Source organism: Pseudorca crassidens, chromosome 10, assembly GCF_039906515.1.
Source record: "Pseudorca crassidens isolate mPseCra1 chromosome 10, mPseCra1.hap1, whole genome shotgun sequence".
Taxonomy (NCBI): Eukaryota; Metazoa; Chordata; class Mammalia; order Artiodactyla; family Delphinidae; genus Pseudorca; species Pseudorca crassidens.
Genome location: NC_090305.1, coordinates 68,541,412 through 68,564,243, shown reverse-complemented (window position 1 = coordinate 68,564,243; position 22,832 = coordinate 68,541,412). Strand labels below are relative to the sequence as shown.

Genomic DNA, 22,832 nt, shown 5'->3' with positions numbered 1-22,832 from the left:
GGTTGAGAATCCTCCTGCTAATGCAGGGGATACGGGTTTGATCCCTGGTCCGGGAAGATCCCACATGCTGTGGAGCAACTAAGCCCATGTGTCACAACTACTGAAGCCCACGCGCCTACAGCCCGTGCTCCACAACGAGAGAAGCCACCATAATAAAAAGCCCATGCACTGCAACGAAGACCCAACACAGCCAAAAATAAATACATAAATTTATTTAAAAAAAAAAACTGGCAATATTGTCCAGCTTGGTTCACAGGTAAATTTTACCAAACATTTATGGAAGAAATTATACTAATTCTCTATAATCTCATCCAAGAGATAGAAGCAGAGGGAACACTTTCTAGCTCATTCTATGAGCTGAGCATTACCCTAATAATATAACCAGACAAAGACATTACAAAAAAAACTACAGACCAGTATGTCTCATGAACATAGATGCACAGTCCTCAACAAATTATTAGCAAATTGAATCCAACAATGTATAGAAAGAATTATACACAACAACCAAGTCATGCAAGGCTAGTTCAACATTTGAAAAATCAATTAATATAATCCATCACATCAACAGGCTAAAGAAGAAAAATCATATAACCATATCAATAAATACAAAAAAAGCATTTGATAAAATCCAACATCCATACATGATAAAAACTCTCAACAAAGTAAAAAATAGAGGAGAACTTCCTCAACTTGATAGAAAACATCTATCCCAAAACCCAAAGCTAACATCATACTTCTTTTTCATTTTCATTGGAGTATAGTTAATTTACAATGTTGTGTTAACATCAGACTTAATGGTGAGAAACTAAAAGCTTTCCCACTAAGATCAGGAACAAGGCAAGGCAAGGATGTCTCCTCACCTCTCAACACATCATATTGGCACATGATCAGTTAGACAAACCAGTAGAACAGCAATAGATCTATTTGAAAATGTAATAGTCTATTATAATATAGCAATAGATCTATTTGAAAATGGAAATGTAGTATGCATATGATAAAGGTAGTATCTCAGATATATTGGGGACAGATAAACATTTTAAAAAGTAGAGTTGGGATAACTGAATGGCTATATGAAAAAAAAATCGGATCTAGTCCTTTCACCATATACTACAAAATATTCCAAATGGATCAAAGATGAAATAATAATGAAACCATAAAAACACTGGGGTGGGGGAACTGGTAAATTCCTCTATAGCCTGGAAGTGGGGAAAACTTTGACTCAAAGTCCAGAACAAAAAAAATCACTGACAAATTTAACTACATAAAAATTTTAAAAAGAAAATTTTGTATCACATAAAAGTTATAGAAAATGGTCAGGACATATGAGCCAACAGTTCACAGTAAAAGAAACACAAAGGCCTTATATGGGAATTCCCTGGCGGTCCAGTGGATAGAACTCCTTGCTTTCACTGCTGCGGGTGCGGGTTCAATCCCTGGTTGGGGAACTAAGACCCTGCAGCCGAGTGGCACAGCCAAACAAAGAAACAAACAAAACAAAACAAAACAAAACAACCCACAAAGGCCTTTATATATATGTGAAAATATGGGCAATCTCACTCACATTAAAAGAGATACAAATTAAATCATACTGAGACTATTTTCTTTCCTATGAAATTGGTAGAAATCCAAGTATGATGATGTATTCTGTTACTGAGGCTGTGAGGAAAGAAGCACTGTCATGTACCTCTGGTGGGAAGGCCAAATGGTATTTCTCTGTGGAGGAGAATTTGGCATTATCTAGGACATATATATGTATTTAGCATTTAATCAGCAATCCTACTTCTAGGGATCTATCCCAATAATACTATGGCACAACACAAAAACAAAAACATGCCTTTTCAGTGCAACACTATCTTATTATAGCAAGACCAGAAACAACCCAGTGTCCATCAGCTGGGGAATAGTTGAACAAACTATGGTACACTCACACAATGGAGTTTTATGGAGCTGTTAAAAGGAGTAAGGAAGATTTCTTCTATATACTCTGGCAATGACCTCCAGGATATATTGCTAAGTTAAAAAAAGCAAGGTGGGGCTTCCCTCGTGGCGCAGTGGTTGAGAGTCCGCTTGCCGATGCAGGGGACATGGGTTCGTGCCCCGGTCTGGGAAGATCCCACATGCCGTGGAGCGGCTGGGCCCGTGAGCCATGGCCGCTGAGCCTGCGCGTCCGAAGCCTGTGCTCCGCGGCGGGAGAGGCCACAACAGTGAGAGGCCCGCGTACCGCAAAAAAAAAAAAAAAAAAAAAAAAAAAGCAAGGTGAAGAACAGTGTGTGTGGTATGCACTTATTTCATCCAAGAAAAGGCAGGGTAATATGAATATAAATACACACACACAAATGTGCTTATATTTTTCTTAAAAAGGGAGGAAAGAAGGGAGGGAGTGAGGGAGGGACATATAGAGAAGATAGATAAACTGAAAACCAATAAAAATGTTTATCTTTAGGGGGAGGGTGGCAATAAGGTGAAGAGGCTAGAGATGGAAGCTAAGCTAGACCTCTCCAAATGTAGCAGTTTTCAGTTTCAACTTTAGAATTATGTAAGTATCGTTACATGCAGTCACACAATTAAAATTAAATCAAAATGGGGGAAAAAAGTAATCCCAGCAAAGAAGCAAAGTGAAACAAGCAAGGTGGTGATTGACCCCCATAGACAGAGTTTATTTCTTATGCCTCTAAATATGGTGATGTGACTCCACATCCCTGGTGGAGCGTATCCTAAGGAAAAAATAAGCAACACAGGAATCTGTGTATCTGTTTTCATATATATATATATATATATATATATTGCAAATAAATAATTATATTAATGACATTGGGAATCAAAATTTTCAGTGTACGATAAAAGAGATACAAATATAAAATCAATGACAAAATTAAACAAAAACCCTATAATCCTATGTTTGAAATAAATTGAAAAATCATTAACTCTTGATGTATTATTCTCTTTAAAAATATGTTTCATAGCTCCATCCACTGAAAATGCCACGAAATAATGACCAACCTTATTACCCAGATTTGGGTCTTGAAATACCATTCCTCACTAAAAGGAACCAGGTCTGGGGCAGGAAATGTGCAAGATGAGTCTGAGACATTGCCTTGTACCAGACAACAAGGAAGTTATCAAAGATTACTAGGGCCAAAGACTACAAGAGAGCTAACTTAAAGGGGCTTTCTCTGTTAAATTTATAATTATATTTTTAAAAACCCTCATCAGTCACTTTGGAGGATAGGTAACCCACTCATTATTCTGAAAACCGGTAGGGAAAGAATCTATAATTTACCTTACCTTTTAAACTGTATCTTGGGGTAACCAATATATAGATGAGAAAAAGGTCTTCTTTATAGAAGTATTCCTGCTAATAAACATAGAATGAATGGTAGAATTAGATCATCATCATTTTGGAGCCCTAATGAAAATAAAGAATCTAGTAAATGATTATTAATGGCTGCTAAAACCAAGACGTGAAGGGCTGATAAGGGTACTTGATACTGGATAGATCAGGCTGGCAACACCTAAACCTCTGGATTGATCTTTTCATCACAAAGAAAGATCCAGACTTAGTATGCACCTCTTGATGAGGTTGAACAGGAGGTTCTCAGCATTAACAAAGAAGTATACATACCAAAAATATTGAGCCTTAATTTGATTAAGCTTCTAGATGTAAGGACCAGTTTACAGAAAATACAGGGGTTAAATGGCACAAAATGAATGCAATCAGCAAAATCCAGAGAGTGGGAAATTCTACAGTTTAAATGACCCTATTCTTTCAACCCATAAAAGGCAAGAGGAAAGAAGGTGTGGAAGACTATAGATTTAAAGAGATGTATAGGGACTTCCTTCGTTGCGCAGTGGTTAAGAATCCGCCTGCCAATGCAGGGGACATGGGTTCGATCCCTGGTCTGGGAAGATCCCACATGCCATGAAGCAACTAAGCCCGTGCACGACAACTATGGAGCCTGCACTCTAGAGCCCCCGAGCCACAACTACTGAGCCCGAGTGCCACAACTACTGAAGCCCACATGCCCTAGAGCCCGCAGCCCAGCCGCAACTACTGAGCCCACGCGTTCTAGGGCCCACGTGCCTCAACTACTGAGCCCATGTGCTGCAACTACTAAAGCTCGTGCGCCTAGAGCCTGTGCTGCACAGCAAGAGAAGCCACCACAATGAGAAGCCTGCTCACCACAACAAAGAGTAGCCCCTGCTTGCCGCAACTAGAGAAAGCCCGTATGCAGTAACAAAGACCCAATGCAGCCAAAAAAAAAAAAACCAAAAAAAAAAAAAGTTTTTTTTTAATTAAAAAAGAAGAGATGTATAAGTCACATCAACCAAGTACACTTGACCTTGAACAATGCAAGGGTTAAGGGCACCAACCCTCAGTGCAGTTGAAAATCCAGGTATAACTTATAACTGGCTCTCCGTATACGTGGTTCCTCTACATCTGCAGTTCCACATCACAGGACTCAACCAACTGCTTGTGTAGTACTGTAGTATTTACTATTGAAAAAAATCCATGTATAAGTGGACCTGTGATGTTCAAACCTGTGTTGTTCAAGGGTCAACTGTACAGGTCCACTTATTCTGGATCCTGAATTGTAGGAAAACAAGGAAATTTAAACATTGACTAGTTACTTAATAATATTAAGAAATTGTCATTTTAAGTATGATCATGATATTTTGGTTATGACAAAAACAGAGTATTTATCTTTATATATACCTAAGTTTTAAATGGATGAAATAATCTAATTTTTTTGTGCTTTGCGTTAAAACAATGGAGATGGGCTTGGGCAGCTGGGGAGGGGTACAGATTGGCCTTGGGTTGATAATTGATGAAGCTAGGTGACAGGTACATTGGAGTTCATTCATCAAGAATCTCTACTTTTATATATTTGAAATTTCCCACAATAAAAAGTGAATAAATGAATAAATACCTTGTATTAGCTGACAACTCCCAAAGTTGCAACCTCTAGCCCAGACGCTTCTCCTGAACTTCAGACTCCTATATTCAACTGCTGACTTGACATCTCTACTTGGATGACTAATATGCACCTAAAACTTAACATATCCAAAACCGAGATCATTATCTTTCCTCTCAAACATTCCCCATCTAGTCTTCCCATTCTAGTTAATGGCAACTTCATCTTTCCAGTTGCTCAGGCCAAAACCTAAGAGTCCTCCTTGACTCCTCTTTCTCAAATCCAATCTTTAAGCAAATACTAAGGTAATTCCTACAAAACATATCCAGAAATTTAACTGGGTATCCTGTATTTTTATTTGCTATATCTGACAACCTCATTCCACTGCCACAAGCTTGGATTACCGCAATCCAAACTGGTCTCCCTGATTTCACCCTTGTTCCAAGTTATAGTCTCTTCTCTAGGAAAGGGTGGAAGTTACTCTAACCATAAGTCAGATCATATTACCCCTTTGTTCAAACTCTTCACTGCAGCCAGAGTTCTCATGGTTTTCTTCTGTGTCCTCTGCAGTCTTCCCTTAACCTTGCCTCTCTCCCATTTACACTCCATTCCATACCTTTATGGGGCTCCTCACTATTGCTCTCCCTTACTTGATACACACCAGCTTCAGATCCCTTGCCCATTCTGTTCTTTCTTGGTTTACACCTTCCTCAGATATCAGCATAATAGGCTATCCCACCTCCTTCAGGTATTCTCTCAAATTATTCAAAATTGTAAAACCTCAATAATCACTATGGGGAATACCCTGGCGGTCCAGTTGTTAGGACTCCGCACTTCCACTGCAGGGGGGCATGGGTTGGATCCCTGGTCAGGGAACTAGGATTCTGCGTGCCACGCGGCGCAGCCCAAAAATAAATAAATAAATAATAATCACTATGTCTCTCCCCTGCTTTTTCTCCACCCTATCATTCTAATACACTACTTATTTTATGAATTTATCTTATTTTGCCTGTCTCAGCATGCACACCCATGCCTACCAGAATGTAATTTTAAGCTCTTTGAGGATAGGAATTTTTGTCTGTTTTGTACACTGCTGTATCCTCAAAATCTAGAAATTGTGCTGGCAAATAATAGGTGCTCAGAAAATATTTATTGTTAAATGCGTAACTAAATTATGACAATGGAGCAAATCTTTCCAAGTATCCACAAATTTAAAATAGATGGAGACTTCCCTGGTGGTCCAGTAGGTAAGACTCTGCACTCCCAATGCAGGGGTCCCCTGTTCGATCCCTGGTTGGAGAACTAGATCCCGCATGCGTGCTGCAACTAAGAAGTCTGCATGCTGCAACTGAAGATTCCTCATGCCATAACTAACAGCCGGCACAATAAAAATAAATAAATAAATATTTTTAAAAATATATATGATTTGTTTTCAGTTATTGCATTTCAAGTCCCTAATCACAAATTTTATTATATATTTTAATAAAGGAGATGAAATAAATATGGGATTCCTGAGTCCCATGTTTACTTATTTCTTTGATAGTCGAGTTTTTTTCTTCCATTCACACTAGCAGAATTTCCTCCATCTAAAGTCTAGATTTAGAATCCAGACAATTTTTGGACTTCCCTGGTGGCACAGTGGTTAAGAATCCACCTGCCAATGCAGGGGACGCGGGTTTGAGCCCTGGTCTGGGAAGATCCCACATGCCAGGGAGCAACTAAGCCCGTGTGCCACAACTACTGAACCTTCACTCTAGAGCCCACGAGCCACAATTACTGAAGCCTGTGCGCCACAACTACTGAAACCCACGCACCTAGAGCTTGTGCTCCGCGACAAGAGAAGCCACCGCAATGAGAAGCCAGTGCACAGCAACAAAGAATAGCCCCCCCACTTAACACAACCAGGGAAGACCCATGCACAGCGATTACCCAACGCAGCCAAAAATAAATAAGTAAATAAATTTATTTTTTAAAAAAAGAATCTAGACAATTTTATACATATCACTATAAGGCCATTATTTAAGGCCATTATAACTACATATAGATAATAAATCCTCTATTGTCTTCCATTTCTGTTTATGCTGACAGAGGAGAGTAATTTATATAGCATGTGGTTTGGGGTTTAGAATGACTACTCCCCAGGTTCCAGACCTAACTTACTCTTGAGGTTTCTTAAATGTGGTTGAAGAAATTCCATGGTTACAGCGACTATGCTTAACGACCACCTGGGGCTTGATGTGCTCAGTCTCAGGTTTACCTGTCCTCTCTGCATTCACCTGTCACCATGCTATCTGTATACATGCTTTTATATTCTCAGAGGGCAACGCTCCCTTGCAGATGCTAGTACAACAGTAATGAAGAGGTAGTCATTCTTAGGTAGGACCTTAGCCATTCTAAGGTAAATGAAAACTGAAATGCACACTTTAAAAACTTTCAAGGGCAGAGTTCCCTCTCTCTCTTATTCCCCAGTCCCATTAAAGGAAGCATAAAAGGAAGAGAAAGGTTTCAGTGCATGTGACTATTTCCACAAGAAAGGCCTTGGCACGGTGATGGGCAGGGAGGAGTATGTGGGCTGAAGAGGGTGTCCTAAGGGGCACAGAGCCCTCCCATCTGACCCGGTCTTCAACTCTGAGAATCCTGAGGCCACGGTGCAAGGCCCTTCAAGGGCCCCTACGGCTCCTCCATTTGGCCACAGGTTAAACTAATCTCTCCCTCAGACTTTGTGGCCCCTCTGGCCTCCACCAGGCCCGCCTCAACCTCGCGTACAGTCACTCTCTCTCATTTTCAGTCTCTTCTTTTCTACCAGGCGACATGCCCCAGAGTAAATCATTCCCTGTCGTTTCCAGAGACCTCCAAGGGATTTTCCATCATAATAATCAAAGACCAATCCCAGTGGGTTTCCATGGGTTCCGGTTCACCCTGACTTCCGGGGCGTACTCTCTTTCTCTTGTCTCTGAGGCAGGCCAGGAGGCCGTGGTCCCCAGCGCATCTGGCGAAAACAGCTCTCCAAGGATAAGCACAGAAGTCAAGTCCCTTGAAGAGCCAGGCTGGTCTTTCATCACAGGGAAAGGAAGGGCGACTAGGCACTCAAAGGTAAGACAAGTGGAGAAGCCAGCGCCCTGGGAAACTCCTCGAGATACCCGGGAATCCCGAACCCATTCGCGAGGACCCGACGGCTCCCCAGCCCCCCTCCCCCACCTTCACCTCACCCCGCTCCAGCCCGCCCTGTCCAAACCCCTCCGGCCTCCACCTCTGAGGGCCGGCTCGCGCCCGAACTGGGTGGGGTTGCGGGATCTGCCTCGAGGCCACTTGGTCCCGCGGAGGCAGCCTAAGCTGCGTGGCCACGCCCCCCAGGGCGCGCTCTGACCAATGAGAGTTACTCCTCGCCCCCTGGGCCCCGCCCCCGCTGCGGCAGGCTACTAACGGTTTTAACGGTCCTAACGGTTTCAACCGTTAACCATTTAATCGTGGGCCTGGCCTGCTAACCTACATTTCGCCGGGCACCAACACACCCACCCACGCGCACCTCACGAGATGGACCCTCCCACCTCCACACTCACACCCTGCAGTCCACCCACCCCTCACCAGGCATCCTTAGCCGATGAAGACCCTCTCAGTAGTCAACGCACAGTAGTTATAGATGGCTGGCTAAGTCATGAAATGGGATGAGATCACCAATGAAGGAGTATGGATGGAAAACAGATTGTATTGAGTCCTAGGACACACAACGTTTAGAGGCTTAGATGAAGAAAAAGCAGCAAAGGAGCCAGAGTGGGAGTGGTTAGGGATAGGGGAGGAACCCCAGGAGAGTGAAGTGCTGTGGAAGCCACCTGGACCATCCTTCAAAGAGGAGGAGGTTAGCTGTGTCAAATGCTGCTGATGAGTCAAGGAAAATGAGGAGTGAGAATTAATTATTGGTGACCTGGAAGGGAGCAGTTTTAGTGATGTAGTGGGGACAAAAACCTGATTGGTGTGTGGTTTCAAAAGACACTGCTGATAAAGGACTAGTATCCAAAATCTATTTAAAAACTCAACAATAAAAAAATTAAGTTGGCCGAAGAGCTAGACACCTCCCCAGAGAAGATACACAGATGGCAAATAAACATATGAAAAATGCTCAACATTGTATGCATTAGGGAAATGCAAAATAAAACAGATAACACTATGCAACTTTAAGAATTGCCAAAATCCCAGAATGCTGGAAACACAAAATGCTGGTGAGGCTGTGGAGCAACAGGAACTCTCATTTGTTGCTGATGGGAAAGCTGAATGGTACAGCCACTTTGGAAGATGTTCTGGCAGTTTCTTATAAAATTAAATATACTCTTACCATATGATCCAGCAGTCATGCTCTTTGGTATTTACCCAAAGGAGTTGAAAACTTATGCCCACACAAAAACCTGCACATGGATGTTTATAGCAGCTTTATTCATAATTGCCAAAACTTGGAAGCAATCAAGTTGTCATCTTCAGTAGGTGAATGGATAAATAAACTGTGGTACATCCAGACAATGGACAATTATTCAGGACTAAAATATCTATCAAGCTATGAAAAGACATGGAGGGAACTTAAATGCATTTTACTAAGTGAAAGAAGCCAATCTTGAAAAGGCTACATACTGCAGGATTCTAAACAGTATGACATTCTGGAAAAGGCAAAACTATGGAGATAGTAAAAAGATCAGTAGTTGCCAGGGGTTAGAGGGGGAGGGTGGGCTGAATAAGTTGAGCACAGAGGATTTTTAGGGCAGTGAAACTATTCTTTTTGATACTATAATGGTGCATACATGTCATTATACATTTGTCCAATCCCATAGAAGGAACAACACCAAGAGTGAACTCTAAGGTAATCTGTGGACTTTGGGTGATAATTCTGTGTTGATTTAGGGTCAGCATTTATAATAAATGTACTATTCTGTATGTGTGGGAGCAGGAGGTATATGAGAAATCTATGGACCTTCCACTCCATTTTGCTTTGAACCAAAAACTATAAAAAAAAGTCTATTAAAAAAATAAATTAAAAAAAAAGAGCAAGAGGAGAGATTTGGCATATCCATACAATGGAAAACTACTAAGCAATAAAAAGGAATGAACAACTGATAGGCACAGTGACATGGATAATTCTCAAAATAATTATGCCAAGTGAGAGAAGACAGACACACAAAAGAATACATACTGGATGATTCCACTTACATAAAGTTCTAGAAAATGCAAATTATAGTGACAGAAAGCCAAACAGCAGTTTCCTGAGTGCCATATAGAAGGAATACTAATGGGCAGAAAGAAACTTTGGGGTGTGGATATGTTTACTACCTAGATTGTGGTTATGTTTCATAGATGTATACATAGATCAAAATGTGTCAAGTTGTACAATTTTTTTTTGTTTTTTGGCGGTGCCCCGTGGCTTGTGGGATCTTAGTTTCCTGACCAGGGATTGAACTTGGGCCCTCGGCAGTGGAAGTACAGAGGCCTAACCACTGGACTGCCAGGTAATTCCCTCTACAACTTTTTGACTTACCATTTTTAAGATTTATCTCTGTGGATTCAAGTATCTGTAGCCAGACCTACTAGAGAATGGACTTGAGGATATGGGGAGGGGGAAGGGTAAGCTGTGACAAAGCGAGAGAGAGGCATGGACATATATACATTACCAAACGTAAGGTAGATAGCTAGTGGGAAGCAGCCGCATAGCACAGGGAGATCAGCTCGGTGCTTTGTGATCGCTGGGAGGGGTGGGTTAGGGAGGGTGGGAAGGAGGGAGACGCACAGAGGGAAGAGATATGGGAGCATATGTATATGTATAGCTGATTCATTTTGTTGTAGAGCAGAAACTAACGCACCATTGTGAAGCAATTATACTCCAATAAAGATGTTAAAAAAAAAAAGTATCTGTAGCCAATTTATAGTAACTCCATTATTTCGTTGTTTGATTATAGGCCAATTTTCTCATTGTCCTCTTGATAAACATTCAGCCTGTTTATAGTTTTTCCCCTATACAGATACAGCAATGAACATTTTTGTAGTTGTGAATACATGTGAGAGGGGATCTCCAGGGTTACTATACTAATAGGGTGGACTTTCTGGCTAGTAGGGCTTGTGCCAGTGACAAAGCCCTACTGAGTGTTTCCTGTTTTTGAACTTTTCGTTGGCAGAGTTTTAGAGGCTAATCGCCAGCTTCTTTGGGTTAGTAAAAGGAGTGAACTGTTCATGTCCCTGTGTTATAAATGAGAGAGACAATAATCTGCCCAAGGCTAGCTTGGGATGGAACCATGGTGTCAGATACTTTCATGCTGCTTCTTTTGCTCCTCTGTTATGCTCTCTCCTCCTTCACTTGGGCCCTTGTAACATTCACCAACATTTGCCACCAGTTAGTGTTCCCAGTCACCACAAACTCCTGAGAAGTTGATAGAGCCTTATTCTGAAGCAGCATTTTTATCCTAAGAGCTACCAGCCCCTTTAGCATTTCTTCTAACTCCATGAAATGTTATAAATTTATATCCCTGGCAGTATGGCTGAAGTTTAAAAAATGCAGGATTTGCCTTTAAAATATTCGCTATTTCATTGACTGTGAGCTCATCAGACTCCACTGTGGAGCCTTATATGTTTATATAAGAACTCTCCCAAGCTGTTAATGCTGAGGGACAGATTTCTCTCAGAGAGAAGTAAGAATAGAGCAGGAAGCACAAAGGGGTAGCAGGCTGGGCTCTACCTCAACAATCAGGAGCATTGTGTAGTCACAACATCCCTTTGTCACTAAGCAACAAGAAGTTGACCTGCTGAGATGCTCTTTCTCCAGAAGTAACCTCAAAAAGACAAGAGGAAAGTTTGCCTTTTCTGCTCGTTTCCCAGAAAGATGCAAAGTGCTTTAGTAGGCTCCTGGGTAAGAGTGTACTTTACATTAATCCTAGCCCCTGGCCCTGGGGTAGTACCTGAAATATGAATTACTCATGAGAATAAAGTGAGAATGGTTTCATCCAGCATCCAGGCTAGAGGAGGACCCCAAACTGCCCACTCCCCCTCTGCCATTATGAGGTCCCCCTACAGCTTATCTAGTCTTCCTGACACCATGCCCTCTTCCATGTGTCCTGGTCTCATGCCTGGATTAGCTGATCCTCTTAGTCCTCTAGCCACCCCATTTATTCCCAGTCCTTTGTTTGATCCCCCCAAACTTCTGTAGTTTGACTGCTCTCTAGACTGGGAACATCTTGAGGCTAAAGACTGCCTTCTACTATCTGTATGTCCCATGCCTGGAATACAGTAAAGGCCCAGTAAATACTGTTGAAATAAACTGAATAGAGAGAAAGGAGTGTTTGACAATAGTAGAAGGATGGACAGACGAGTTGGATGACCCAAGCACTCAGTGGGATGAAAAGATAAAGGGCTTCCCAGGCACGCTTAGGAGCCCACTTTGATGGCCAGAGGCCAGCTGGGAACAGGTTCTTTCTGCTCAGGACTATGATCATGGCGTGGACTAGACACATTGTCCTCTCCAGGGGGTATTCAGGACAGTGAGGTTGGGCCATAAGAGTTCCCAGGCCATACATGGTCATCCATGTTGTCAGCCTAATGACATCAGCACAGTACAGCTTCTTATACCCCCAGTAGGTGCTCATTTCTGTCTTCTGCCAGTCCTTGTCTCTGAAATTCTCTCCAGAAGGTATCCACTGTTGGTAAAGTACTTCTTTGGGAAAGTTCATCCTTTGTTTAAGTGCTCCAGTTTCAGAGGGTGCCCTACTTGCCCCAGAATAACGAAGTGTGTAGCAAACAGGTGTTCGTGACTTTGTCAATAGATGCAGAATATGTATCCATTTAATCCTGGCTTTTCAGTGACCCTTGACCTCTATTAACAATGCAGGGAAGACAATGAAGGGGACTTCCTCTCAGATCCCCCAGAGAAGGACCATGCTACTAGATGGTGGCCCTGTTCTCAAAACTCTGCTCAGTGCTTCCTAAGTCACCCTAACTCAGAACCTGTCTGGTCCCCTTCCCTGCTGAAGTCTTCCCTTGCTCTTGGAAGAGAATCCATGTTCCTAACCCAGTCTAGGTCCTGTCCCTCCCTGACCTCACCTTACTTCTCCTTGTCTTGCTCACAGCCTTTTAGTCAATAAGGCCTCTTTTTTTTTTTTTTTTTTTTCGGTTCTTCCAACACAACTCTGTCTCTGGCCTCTGAATCTTTGCACTTGCAGTTCTCACCACATAGAATGCTCTTCTGCTGCCCCTCACATGGCTGACTCCTTCAAGTACCATGCCCATTGTCATGAGATGCTGTCCCTACTCCCTGTCACTCGATCTAGTCATCAGGTTCTTTCTTTCCTGACTCTATTCACTTGTCTTACTCCCTCACCAGAAGGAAGGTTGATAGAGGCAGGGTCTTTCTGTCTTTTCACTGCTGTGTGTGTCCCCAGCCCATATTAGGACCCTATTGAAGAAAGAAAGAGAGAGAGAGAGAGAGAAAGGAAGGAAGGGGGGGAGGGAGGGAGGGAGGGTGAGAGGAAGGAGGGGAGGAAGGAAGGAAGGCACCCTTTCCTTACAGACATAACCCTCCCAGGTGGGCCAGCACAGCTGAGGCCAACTGTTCTAATGGTGGATGGAGACACCTCTCTGTTGGCGCCTCTCCAGGGTGTCCCTCCTTCTCTGATTCTTTTTATTCTGTCAGGAACTCCCAGGAGAGGCTTCTAGCCTGGGGGCTCTGAGGTCTAGGACTCAGGGTGGGGGTTGGGGTGGGATTCACCCTCAAGCCTGCCTTGTTACAGCACAACAGTGGCTTCTATGGGCACTACAGAGGCCAATTCAAGAGTGAAAGTGCTCGAGAATATCGCCTTGCAGCCAAGCCCCAGCCCCCAGCAGTGTTCCTGCAGCGCTGTCAGGTACGAGGCAGCCCTGGGTGCAGCTGCCACGGCTGAGCCAGATTCTGCTTCTCTCAGGCCCCAAGAGCAATATCCTCAACCTTAACGCAACTGGACTGACACTTGAGGCCAGCCTATCCCCAGGACTTGCATGAGGCCTGGCCCCTCTTCCCTGAAATGTCAGGTCCTCCCCCTACAGATACATGGGTGGAGAAGAGCCAGTACCAGGCTGGACAGTTTTGCTCACTGCTCCTTCTAAATGGAGGAAGAGTCAGGGTCTAGGTGGGGTGGGTGGTCATGGAGAGAGAGCCTCCAGAACCCAAGAAGTAAGCCTTGAGTTTTGCAGACGGCTGTCCTTCAGCACAGATTCCTTGATGCCATGAAAGTCAATGGTCTAGCTCACAGGCAGCCTCGTAGTCCACGGGCTCAGGAGTGAGTAGGAGGCCTCCTCTGGTCAGTAAAACAGCATAGAAAGTGGCAGGTGTCCGCCCCCATGCCTAACCAAGGAGGACTGGAAAGGAGTGATGGCAGAATCGGCCTAGGGTGGCTGGAAAAGGCTTCCAGATAACAGGAGAGGGACGCAGGGCTGCAGGCCCTCCACTGCTTCCAGGCCTGGAGACAAGGAGGGGACACTGAGCATAGTCAGGGTCCCAAAAGTAAAAAGCCCACTCAAAACAGAACTCAGGAGGGTATACATATAAAGGAGTAGGTGTGGGAGCTTCAGGGAAAGGCATTCTCACAGGATGGTAACAACCGAGTGGTCAGTACTGCTGGGCTTTAAGGAACAAGGGGAAGGCATGGCTCCTAGAACCCAGATGGAGAGAGTGGTATGGAGAGGGCTCTCCTGAGAGAAGTGGTGATTTCGGGTAGAGAGAGACAGCCAGGTAGGGGCGGGCCCGGAAGGGAGCCAGGAGAAGAAACACCTCCTCCCTCCTTCCCTCCATCTCCTTTCCAGGCTTCCTTTCAGGTCAGAGGGAAGTCAACCTGGTGAGAAGTGTGCTCACATCAGACTCCTGGGAAAGATCAGGGTGGAGGAGGGCTGAGAGGGACCTGGAGGTGTGCCTGGAACATGCTCCGCCCACTGCAGCTTCTTGTTTCCCAGCCTCTAGCCAGGTCCTACTTGACTGGCCATCTGGATTCTCTACAAATTGCTTTCCCAGGCCAAGAGCAGGGTCTTGGAGTCTGCCATGCTACAGAGCCTGAACTTCCTTAGCATAACCAGTTGGAACGGCTGCCTGGTACTGCCTACTGAGCAAGGCCCAAATGCAACTCCAGACTGCTCGTCTGGGGCCACCTCCCTTGAGAGAGTGATGAGATCTGCCTAGTACAGGGACAGAGGTAACCTGGGCACTTCCTGCTGGGTGTCTGTAGTAGTCCTCAGTGGCAGCCCTCATCCCAAAGACCTGAATGTCCTCTTAGTCTGTCCCCCAGGAACAGAGTAGAGGACATATTTGGGGACATATTTTGATTGAAGTGAAGTCTTGTTACATGTTGGCATTATCAGCAACCCCAAAATAGCATGGTCTGTGTATCTTGGGCTTAGGTTGTACAAATGCCAAGTCTGACCCTTTCTAGATCTAAAGCTGTTTTAATTAGTGGGACTACTCAGGGAAGGTGCACATTCTTTTTTCTTATTTGCTGAGAGATACCAAGTGTCAGCTGGCTGACTGCAGCTATTCTTGTTGAAAACCTTTCCAAGATGTAGCAGCCACTTACCTTTAGTTTGGGGCAGGTAGAAATTTTGTCATTCAGATGCAAGAAGATTCTTTTTTCTTTTTATTCTTCTTTTTCTTTTTTTCTTCTAAACCAGATTAGTTTATTTCTGGCCTTCACCTGTCTGACTCTTGGGAAATGTAATCCTGGTCTTGTTTGTTCTTAAGGTCAGGCCAGAGTGCCAGGGCTCATGGTTGGAGGCAGGTCCTTCGTTGGTGGTGCCGTGATTGCTGTGTCTCTGCCTCTGCCCCACCCCCCACCATGCCTCAGTCTGCCACAGGGACTCCTCACTCAGTACCCCACTAATTGCACACTGCCCAGCCTCCAGAGAGGCCCTTAGTCCTCCCACAGGCAAACATTGACCCATCCCAGGAAACCTACTTCTCTTCCAAGGCCTCTTTAGCTCAAACCCTAGCCCAAGCCCTACCTGCTCATAGACCACGGATTTTACCACCTGAGTGGAAAAGGAGCTTTAGATGGTTTAGAAGCAAAGATGCAGGTGAAATTCTCCTCAGGGACAAGAATACTTAGAATTGCCTGGGTGGAGAGGAAATTACTGCACTTTTCACTAGACTCCCACAGTTGTGAGAATAAAACTCAAGTCAGTGGGAGTCGATAGATGATCCTGTCACTGTAAGAATAGTGAGTTTCCAAATTCAGACCTGCCTCCAACAGCAGAGGCATCCACATTCTAGGGCTGTGTACAACTTTAAAGCTAAGGGTAGAGATGGGGGAGGGATTGGGGGGGCAACTGGAACATGCCCCAGACCTCCAGATTTTTTAATTGAAATTTTTTTTGAGATGGTTGTAGATTCAGAAACAGTTGTAAGAATTAGTAAAGAGAGATCCCTTTTATGCTTTGCCCAGTTTCCCCCAATGGTAACATTTTGCATATCTATAGTAAAATATCACAACCAGGACGCTGACATTGCTGCAATCTACCTATTTCATTCAGATTTCCTCATTTGTGTGTGTGTATTAAGATCTATAAAATCTTGGAATTCTCTGCTGGTCCAGTGGTTAGGACTCCACGCTCTCACTGCTGAGGGCCTGTGTTCGATCCCTGGTCAGGGAACTAAGACCCCACAAGCCACGTGGCATGGCCATAAAAACCCATAAAAATCTATAAAATCTTTTTAAAATTAATTTTAATAACAGTATAGCTGATTTACAATGTTGTGTTAGTTTCTGCTGTATAGCAAAGTGAATCAATTATACATATACATATATCCACTCTTTTTTAGATTCTACTCCCATATAGGTCGTTAAAGAATATTGAGTAGAGTTCCCTGTTCTATACAGTAGGTTCTTATTAGTTATCTATTTTATATATAGTAGTGTGTATATGTCAATCCCAATCTCCCAATTTATCCATTCCCCCTGCTTTCCCCCTTGGTAACCATAAGTTTGCTTTCTATATCTGTGACTCTATTTCTGTTCTGTAAATAGGTTCATTTGTACATTTTTTTTAGATTCCACATATAAGTGATATCACATGATATTTGTTGTTCTCTGTCTGACTTACTTCACTCTGTATGACAAGTTCTGGGTCCATCCATGTTGCTGCAAATGGCATTCTTTCTTTTTATGGCTGAGTAGTATTCCATTGTATATATGTATCACATCTTCTTTATCCATTCCTCTATTGATGGGTATTTAGGTTGCTTCCATGTCCTGGCTATTATAAATAGTACTGCAATGAACATTGGGGTACACGTATCTTTTTGAATTATGGTTTTCTCCAGATATATGCCCAGGAGTGAGCTTGTTGGATCATATGCTAGTTCTATTTTTAGCTTTTTAAGTAATCTCCATACTGTTCTCCATAGTGGCTGTTACCAATTTAAATTCCCACCAACAATGTAGGAGGGTTCCCTTTTCTCCACATCCTCTCCAGCATTTATTGTTTATAGATTTTTTCATGATGGCCATTCTGACTGGTGTGAGGTGATGCCTCATTGTAGTTGTGACTTGCATTTCTCTAACAATTAATGATGTTGAGCATCTTTTCATGTGCCTCCTGGCCATCTGTATGTCTTCTTTGGAGAAATGTCTATTTAGATCTTCTGCCCATTTTTTGATTGGGTTGTTTGTTTTTTTGATATTGAGCTGCATGAGCTGTTTGTCTGTTTTGGAGATTAATCCCTTGTTGGTCACTTCATTTGCAAGAGAAAAAAAAAGATCTATAAAATCTTATCACCCGTGTAGGTTTGTGCATCCACCACCACAGTCAAGATACTGACCAATATCACAAGGATCCCTGGTCCTGCCCTTTTTTTTTTTTTTTCGCGGTACGCGGGTCTCTCACTGTTGTGGCCTCTCCCGTTGCGGAGCACAGGCTCCGGACACGCAGGCTCAGCAGCCATGGCTCACGGGCCCAGCCGCTCCGCGGCATGTGGGATCCTCCCGGACCGGGGCACGAACTCGCGTCCCCTGCATCGGCAGGCAGACTCTCAACCACTGCGCCACCAGGGAAGCCCGTGGTCCTGCCCTTTTGTACCCATCAGCCTCTCATTCCTCCACCCTTCCCCTGTCCCTAACTGCTATTTTTCCTCCATTTCTAAAATTTTGTGACTTCAGAAACGTTATGTGAATGGAATGATACAGCATGCAACCTTTGGGGAATGGCTTTTCTTGCTCAGCATAATTTCCTGAAGATTCCTCCAAGTTGTGTGTATCAACGGTTCAATTTCCATTACTGAGTAGTATTCTGTGGTATGTATATAGCAGTTTACTTAACCATCCATCTATGAAAATGTATCTGGGCTGATTCCAGTTTTTACCTCTTACAAATAAAGTTGCTATGAACATTTGTGTACAGGTTTTTGGGTGAACATAAATTTTCATTTCTTTGGAATAAATACCTAGGAGTGCAATTGCTGGGTCATATGATAGTTGCATTTATTTATTTATTTTTAATATTTTATTTATTTATTTGGCTGCACCGGGTCTTAGTTTCGGCACACGGGATCTTCGTTGCCGCGTGAGGGATCTTTAGTTGCAGTATGCAGGATCTTTTTTTTAGTTGTGGCATGCGGGATCTTTTTATAGTTGCAACATGCAGAATCTTTTAGTTGCGGGCATGCAGACTCTTAGTTGCGGCATGTAGGATCGTGTTCCCTGACCAGGGATAGAACCTGGCCCCCTGCAATGGGAGCTCAGAGTCTTAGCCATTGGACCACCAGGGAAGTCCCCGTAGTTGCATTTAAGTTGTTTGTTTGGTTTTTTAATGTGGATGGAAATTTTTTTTAATTGAAAGAAAGATTCTTTAAATTCTATAGCACTTTACAATTTTCAAAAGTTTCACACACGATTTCATATAATCCCATAATAACTTTTTTTCTCCTACCCCTATATTGTACCTCCTGCATGTTAAGTTTTTTTTTTTTAATTGTCAAACTGTTTTCCAGAGTGGCTGTTTCACATTTTACATTCCCACCTGCATTGAGCAAATGATTGTATTTCTCTGCATTCTCACCAACATTTGGTGTTGTCTCTATTTTTTATTTTAGCCATTCTGATTGATGTGTCATGATAGCTCACTGTGGGGTTTTTTTGTTTTTTTTTTTGAGTGTGTTGGGTCGTCATTGCTGTGCGCAGGTTTTCTCTAGTTGTGGTGAGCGGGGGCTACTCTTCGTTGTGGTGTGCGGGCTTCTCATTGTTGTGGCTTCTCTTGTTGTGGAGCACAGGCTCTAGGCACGCAGGCTTCAGTAGTTGTGGCACGTGGGCTCAGTAGTTGTGGCTTGCAGGCTCTAGAGCGCAATCTCAGTAGTTGTGGCACACGGGCCTAGATGCTGCATGGCATGTGGGATCCTCCGGGGCCAGGGCTCGAACCCGTGTCCCCTGCATTGGCAGGCAGACTCCTAACCACTGCACCACCAGGGAAGCCCTCTCACTGTGGTTTTAATTTGCATTTCCCTAACATTCAGTGATGGTGAACATCTTTTCATGTGTTATTTGCCATCTGTATATCCTCTTTGAAGAAATGTCTTCATGTTGTTTGCCCATTTTCTAATTGGAATTTTTATTTTGCTGTTCAGTTGTGAGAGTTCTTTATACATTCTAGATACTAGTCCTTTATTGGATATGTGATTTGCAAATATTTTCTCTCAGTCTGTAACTTGTCTTTTCATCCTCTTCACATGGACTTTCACAGAGCAAAACTTAAAAAAAAATTTTGATGAGGTCTAATTTATTGATTTTTTTTTTCTTTTATGGCTCTTGCTTTTGGTGTCACATCTAAGAACTCTTTGCCTAGCTCTAGATTCTGAAGATTTTCTATTTTTTTCCTGAAAGGGCTCTGGGTTTTTAATCTCTTGTGTCAGTTTGCTTTATGAGGAATGAAAGGTAAGGCCAGCTGGCTTCCTACCTTCATGGAGCTTTCATTCGATTTGGAGAACACCAGCTGTCTAAGGCAGGAGGTCCCAATAGGGGAGCTTGTTAAAGGCTCCACCCCCGAAGATTCTGGTTCAGGGATCTGGGATGGAGCTAGCCCCTGACTTTTATCTAGCAACTTATTGTCAGCCATTGCTCATACCCCAACCCAGCCAAGATTGGACTCACCAGATCAGGTACTTCATTCTGGTCCGCAGCAGGAGAAGCTGAGTGGCTGAGGTGGAGGGACCCTGGGGGCAGAGACCAGGCACAAAGGCAAGGTGGACGGTCTTGGGAGAGATTCCTGCTGAGGTCTAGGGGCCTGAGAGGTGGTCTCTCTCTGCCTGGGGATGGAACATGGCTCTCTGGCCCCAACTGGGCTAAAGCAAATGCCCTGGGGATCTTCTGTCCCTGTTCACTGATTTAACAGCAAATATATATTGAGCACAGTGCCAGGCTCAGTGTTGGAGTTATAGATGTGAGTAAAACAGACAGTAACCTTGCCCATGAGGTGCTTGTGTTCTAGTCAGGGGCATCAGATGGTAAACAGCAACATAATACATAGTAATACAGTATGTTAGAAGGTGAAAAATGCTGGGTTGGGGTGATGGGACTGCTGGTGTAGTAGTGGTCAAGGAAGACCTCCCAAGAGGTAGGTGAGAGGGAGTCATGGCCAGCTGGGAGAAAAGTCCCAGGCAGAAGTAACTGGTAGTACAAAGGTCCAAGGTGAAAGTAGCTAGTGTATTTGAGGAACAGTGAGGACGCCAGTGTGGCTAGAGGTAATGGAGGAATCAATATCATGTGGATCTCATGGACCACTATGATGACTTTGACTTTTATAAACATGAGGAACTGTTGTGGATTTTTGGCAAACAAGGAGTGTGATCTGATTTACATATTAAAACAGTTATTCTGCCTGCTAAGAGGACAATAGACTGGAGAGGCAAGCTTGGAAGTAGGGACACCAAGTGGGAAGCTCTTGCAGTAATTGAGGCATGAGGGGAAGGTGGCTTAGACCAGAGAAAGCAGCGGCTATGCTGAGAAGTGGTCTGATCCTGGGTACATATTGAAGGAAGTATCAGCAGGATTTCCTGGCACACTGGATGTAGAGTGTGAAAGAAAAGAATCAAGAGGACTCCAAGGTGTTTGGCAAGATCTAGCTGCCATGACCTGAGCTGGGGGAGGCTATAGGTGGGGTGGTTTTGGGGAATGATCCAGAGCTCAGCCATGTGTCTGGAGATGCCCGTTAAGACATTTACATGGGAATATGGAGCAGGTGGTTGGCTAGTGAGTCTGGAGTTCGGGAGAGAGCTCAAGCTCTAAAGAGAAATTTCAGTTTCCAGGTGGTATTTAGGGCCAAGAGGCTGGGTTGTTGATGAGAGAGTGAAAGAGAGGAGGAGAGAGCTGGAGCCTAGTCCTGGATGATCTAAAGGACCCAATGTGAAACTTAAACCACTGCCCCACTAACGGCAGGATGTCCTGGAAAATGCCTCAGCCCCTTCCTCAATCAGTGGCCCCAGAGGCTTCTGCTTTGAGAGCAAGTGCTGGGATGAGATGTTCCAGGAATGAGGTGTTGCTTTAATTTTTATCTGCCCTTTCAGTGTGTTGGCAGTTTAGCAGTTTAAGGATGGTGGCTCCTGGCAACTTCCCTCCATTATGGGGCCCTGAGTTAGCATCTTGGGGACAGGTAAGCATCATCTTTCCCCATTCACCTTCTTTTTCACTGTCTTTCTAGGAGCCAGCGCAGCAACATTTCTTCTCCAAGCATGACAACCGCACTTCCTTTGACAAAGTGAGTGCTAGAGAGAGGAAGGAAAATGGGCAGACTCCCAGCCTAGGTTGAAGTTGAGGTAGGGTGGAGGGGAGAAGACATTGCAGGGAGAGAGGGCTCTTTATACAGACAGAGGAGTGTCTGTCTTCCTGACAACCTCTTTCTTCTGGGAAACAGCCCATTCTACAAACAGATGTACCTCTGCTTTGGTTTCCCCCACCAGCTTGCCTGACAATGTGCAAATATCTTAGGAACCACTGACTTTCTGGGGGCTTCATTCACTCTGGAATGGAAGGCATGACTGGGGATGCAGGCCAAAGAGGCTGGGGTCCAGGCCAGGGAGGCCAGGCACAGGCCAGGCATCACCAGGCAGGCTTGGGTATAGGAGGGGCCCAAGGAATTGCCTGGTGCCAGGACTGTGGGCCAAGGGCCCATACCGTTGAGGAGGGCCCCTACTGCCTGCTACAGGGAATCGGAAGGCGGAAAGACCTGGAGCGCCTGTGGCAGCAGCACACCTTCCTGCGCTGGGCACCCTGTGAACTGGAGTTGCGCCAGCCACGGCCCCTTGAATCCTCCTACCAGGCTGATTTCCGGTCAGGGCCAGGACTCAGTGACCTCCCCCAGCGCCTTGCCCACTTTGTGCAGATCCAGCCTTCCCGTGCCAGCACCACCTACCAGCAGAACTTCTGCCAGCCATCCCGTGGTAGCCATTGTGGCAGTGACAACATGGGGCCCCAGGCCCCAGTCACCAACACACTGCCTGACCTCCCAGGGATCCCAAGACCCAAGCTGCTGCAGCATTACCTTCATGCTGGGGTCTCTGAGTGTCTAAACTGGTCCAGAACATTAAACAAGGACAGCTAACTCAGTGGCCTGTCTGTGCTTGCAGCCCAAGAGATCTCAGAGGCTGGAGAACAGTAAGGCACAGCCAGGCCCTGCGCCTGGCTCCTATGTTGCTTGTGCCATGGAGCCTTGTGCAGCCTTGTGCTGGTTGGGGGAGGTGCTGCCTGGGGAGTCTTGCCAGTGAGTGAGAAGAGGTAAGGCCTGCAGGAGGCTAATGGTCCAGGAAGGTTACCTTGGCCACAGCAGGTGGGTTCCAGGACCCCAAATCCATTCTTGCCACAAACTCAACTGTGAACCCCTTGCAATCAGTACGGCTGCAGGGAAAGCAGAGTCAATGGTCCCTACTAGTGGGCAGCAAAGACTGGAGGAGGA

The 22,832-nt window shown here is 44.4% G+C and overlaps 2 protein-coding genes across 3 annotated transcripts in view; one reads left to right on the top strand and one right to left on the bottom strand.

Moving 5' to 3' along the window:
- IHO1 (interactor of HORMAD1 1) overlaps positions 1–8,241 on the bottom strand; it is a 33,354-nt gene extending 25,113 nt beyond the window's left edge. Inside the window, exons 1-2 of one of the 2 annotated variants that reach the window (XM_067754406.1) lie at positions 8,164–8,241; positions 3,286–3,352 (exon numbers count right to left, since the gene is read on the bottom strand). The gene's annotated coding sequence lies outside the window, so the exon portion shown is untranslated. Of the gene's footprint in view, positions 1–3,285; positions 3,353–8,122 lie in introns of both variants that reach the window. The other variant, XM_067754407.1, reaches the window with a different exon arrangement.
- A 4,214-nt stretch (positions 8,242–12,455) lies between these two features.
- CIMIP7 (ciliary microtubule inner protein 7) lies at positions 12,456–22,481 on the top strand. Its single transcript, XM_067755767.1, has 4 exons — positions 12,456–12,470; positions 13,667–13,780; positions 21,582–21,638; positions 22,065–22,481. Exons 1-4 carry the CDS (start codon positions 12,456–12,458, stop codon positions 22,479–22,481), a joined length of 603 nt encoding a protein of 200 aa, XP_067611868.1.
- Positions 22,482–22,832: the final 351 nt, after the last annotated feature.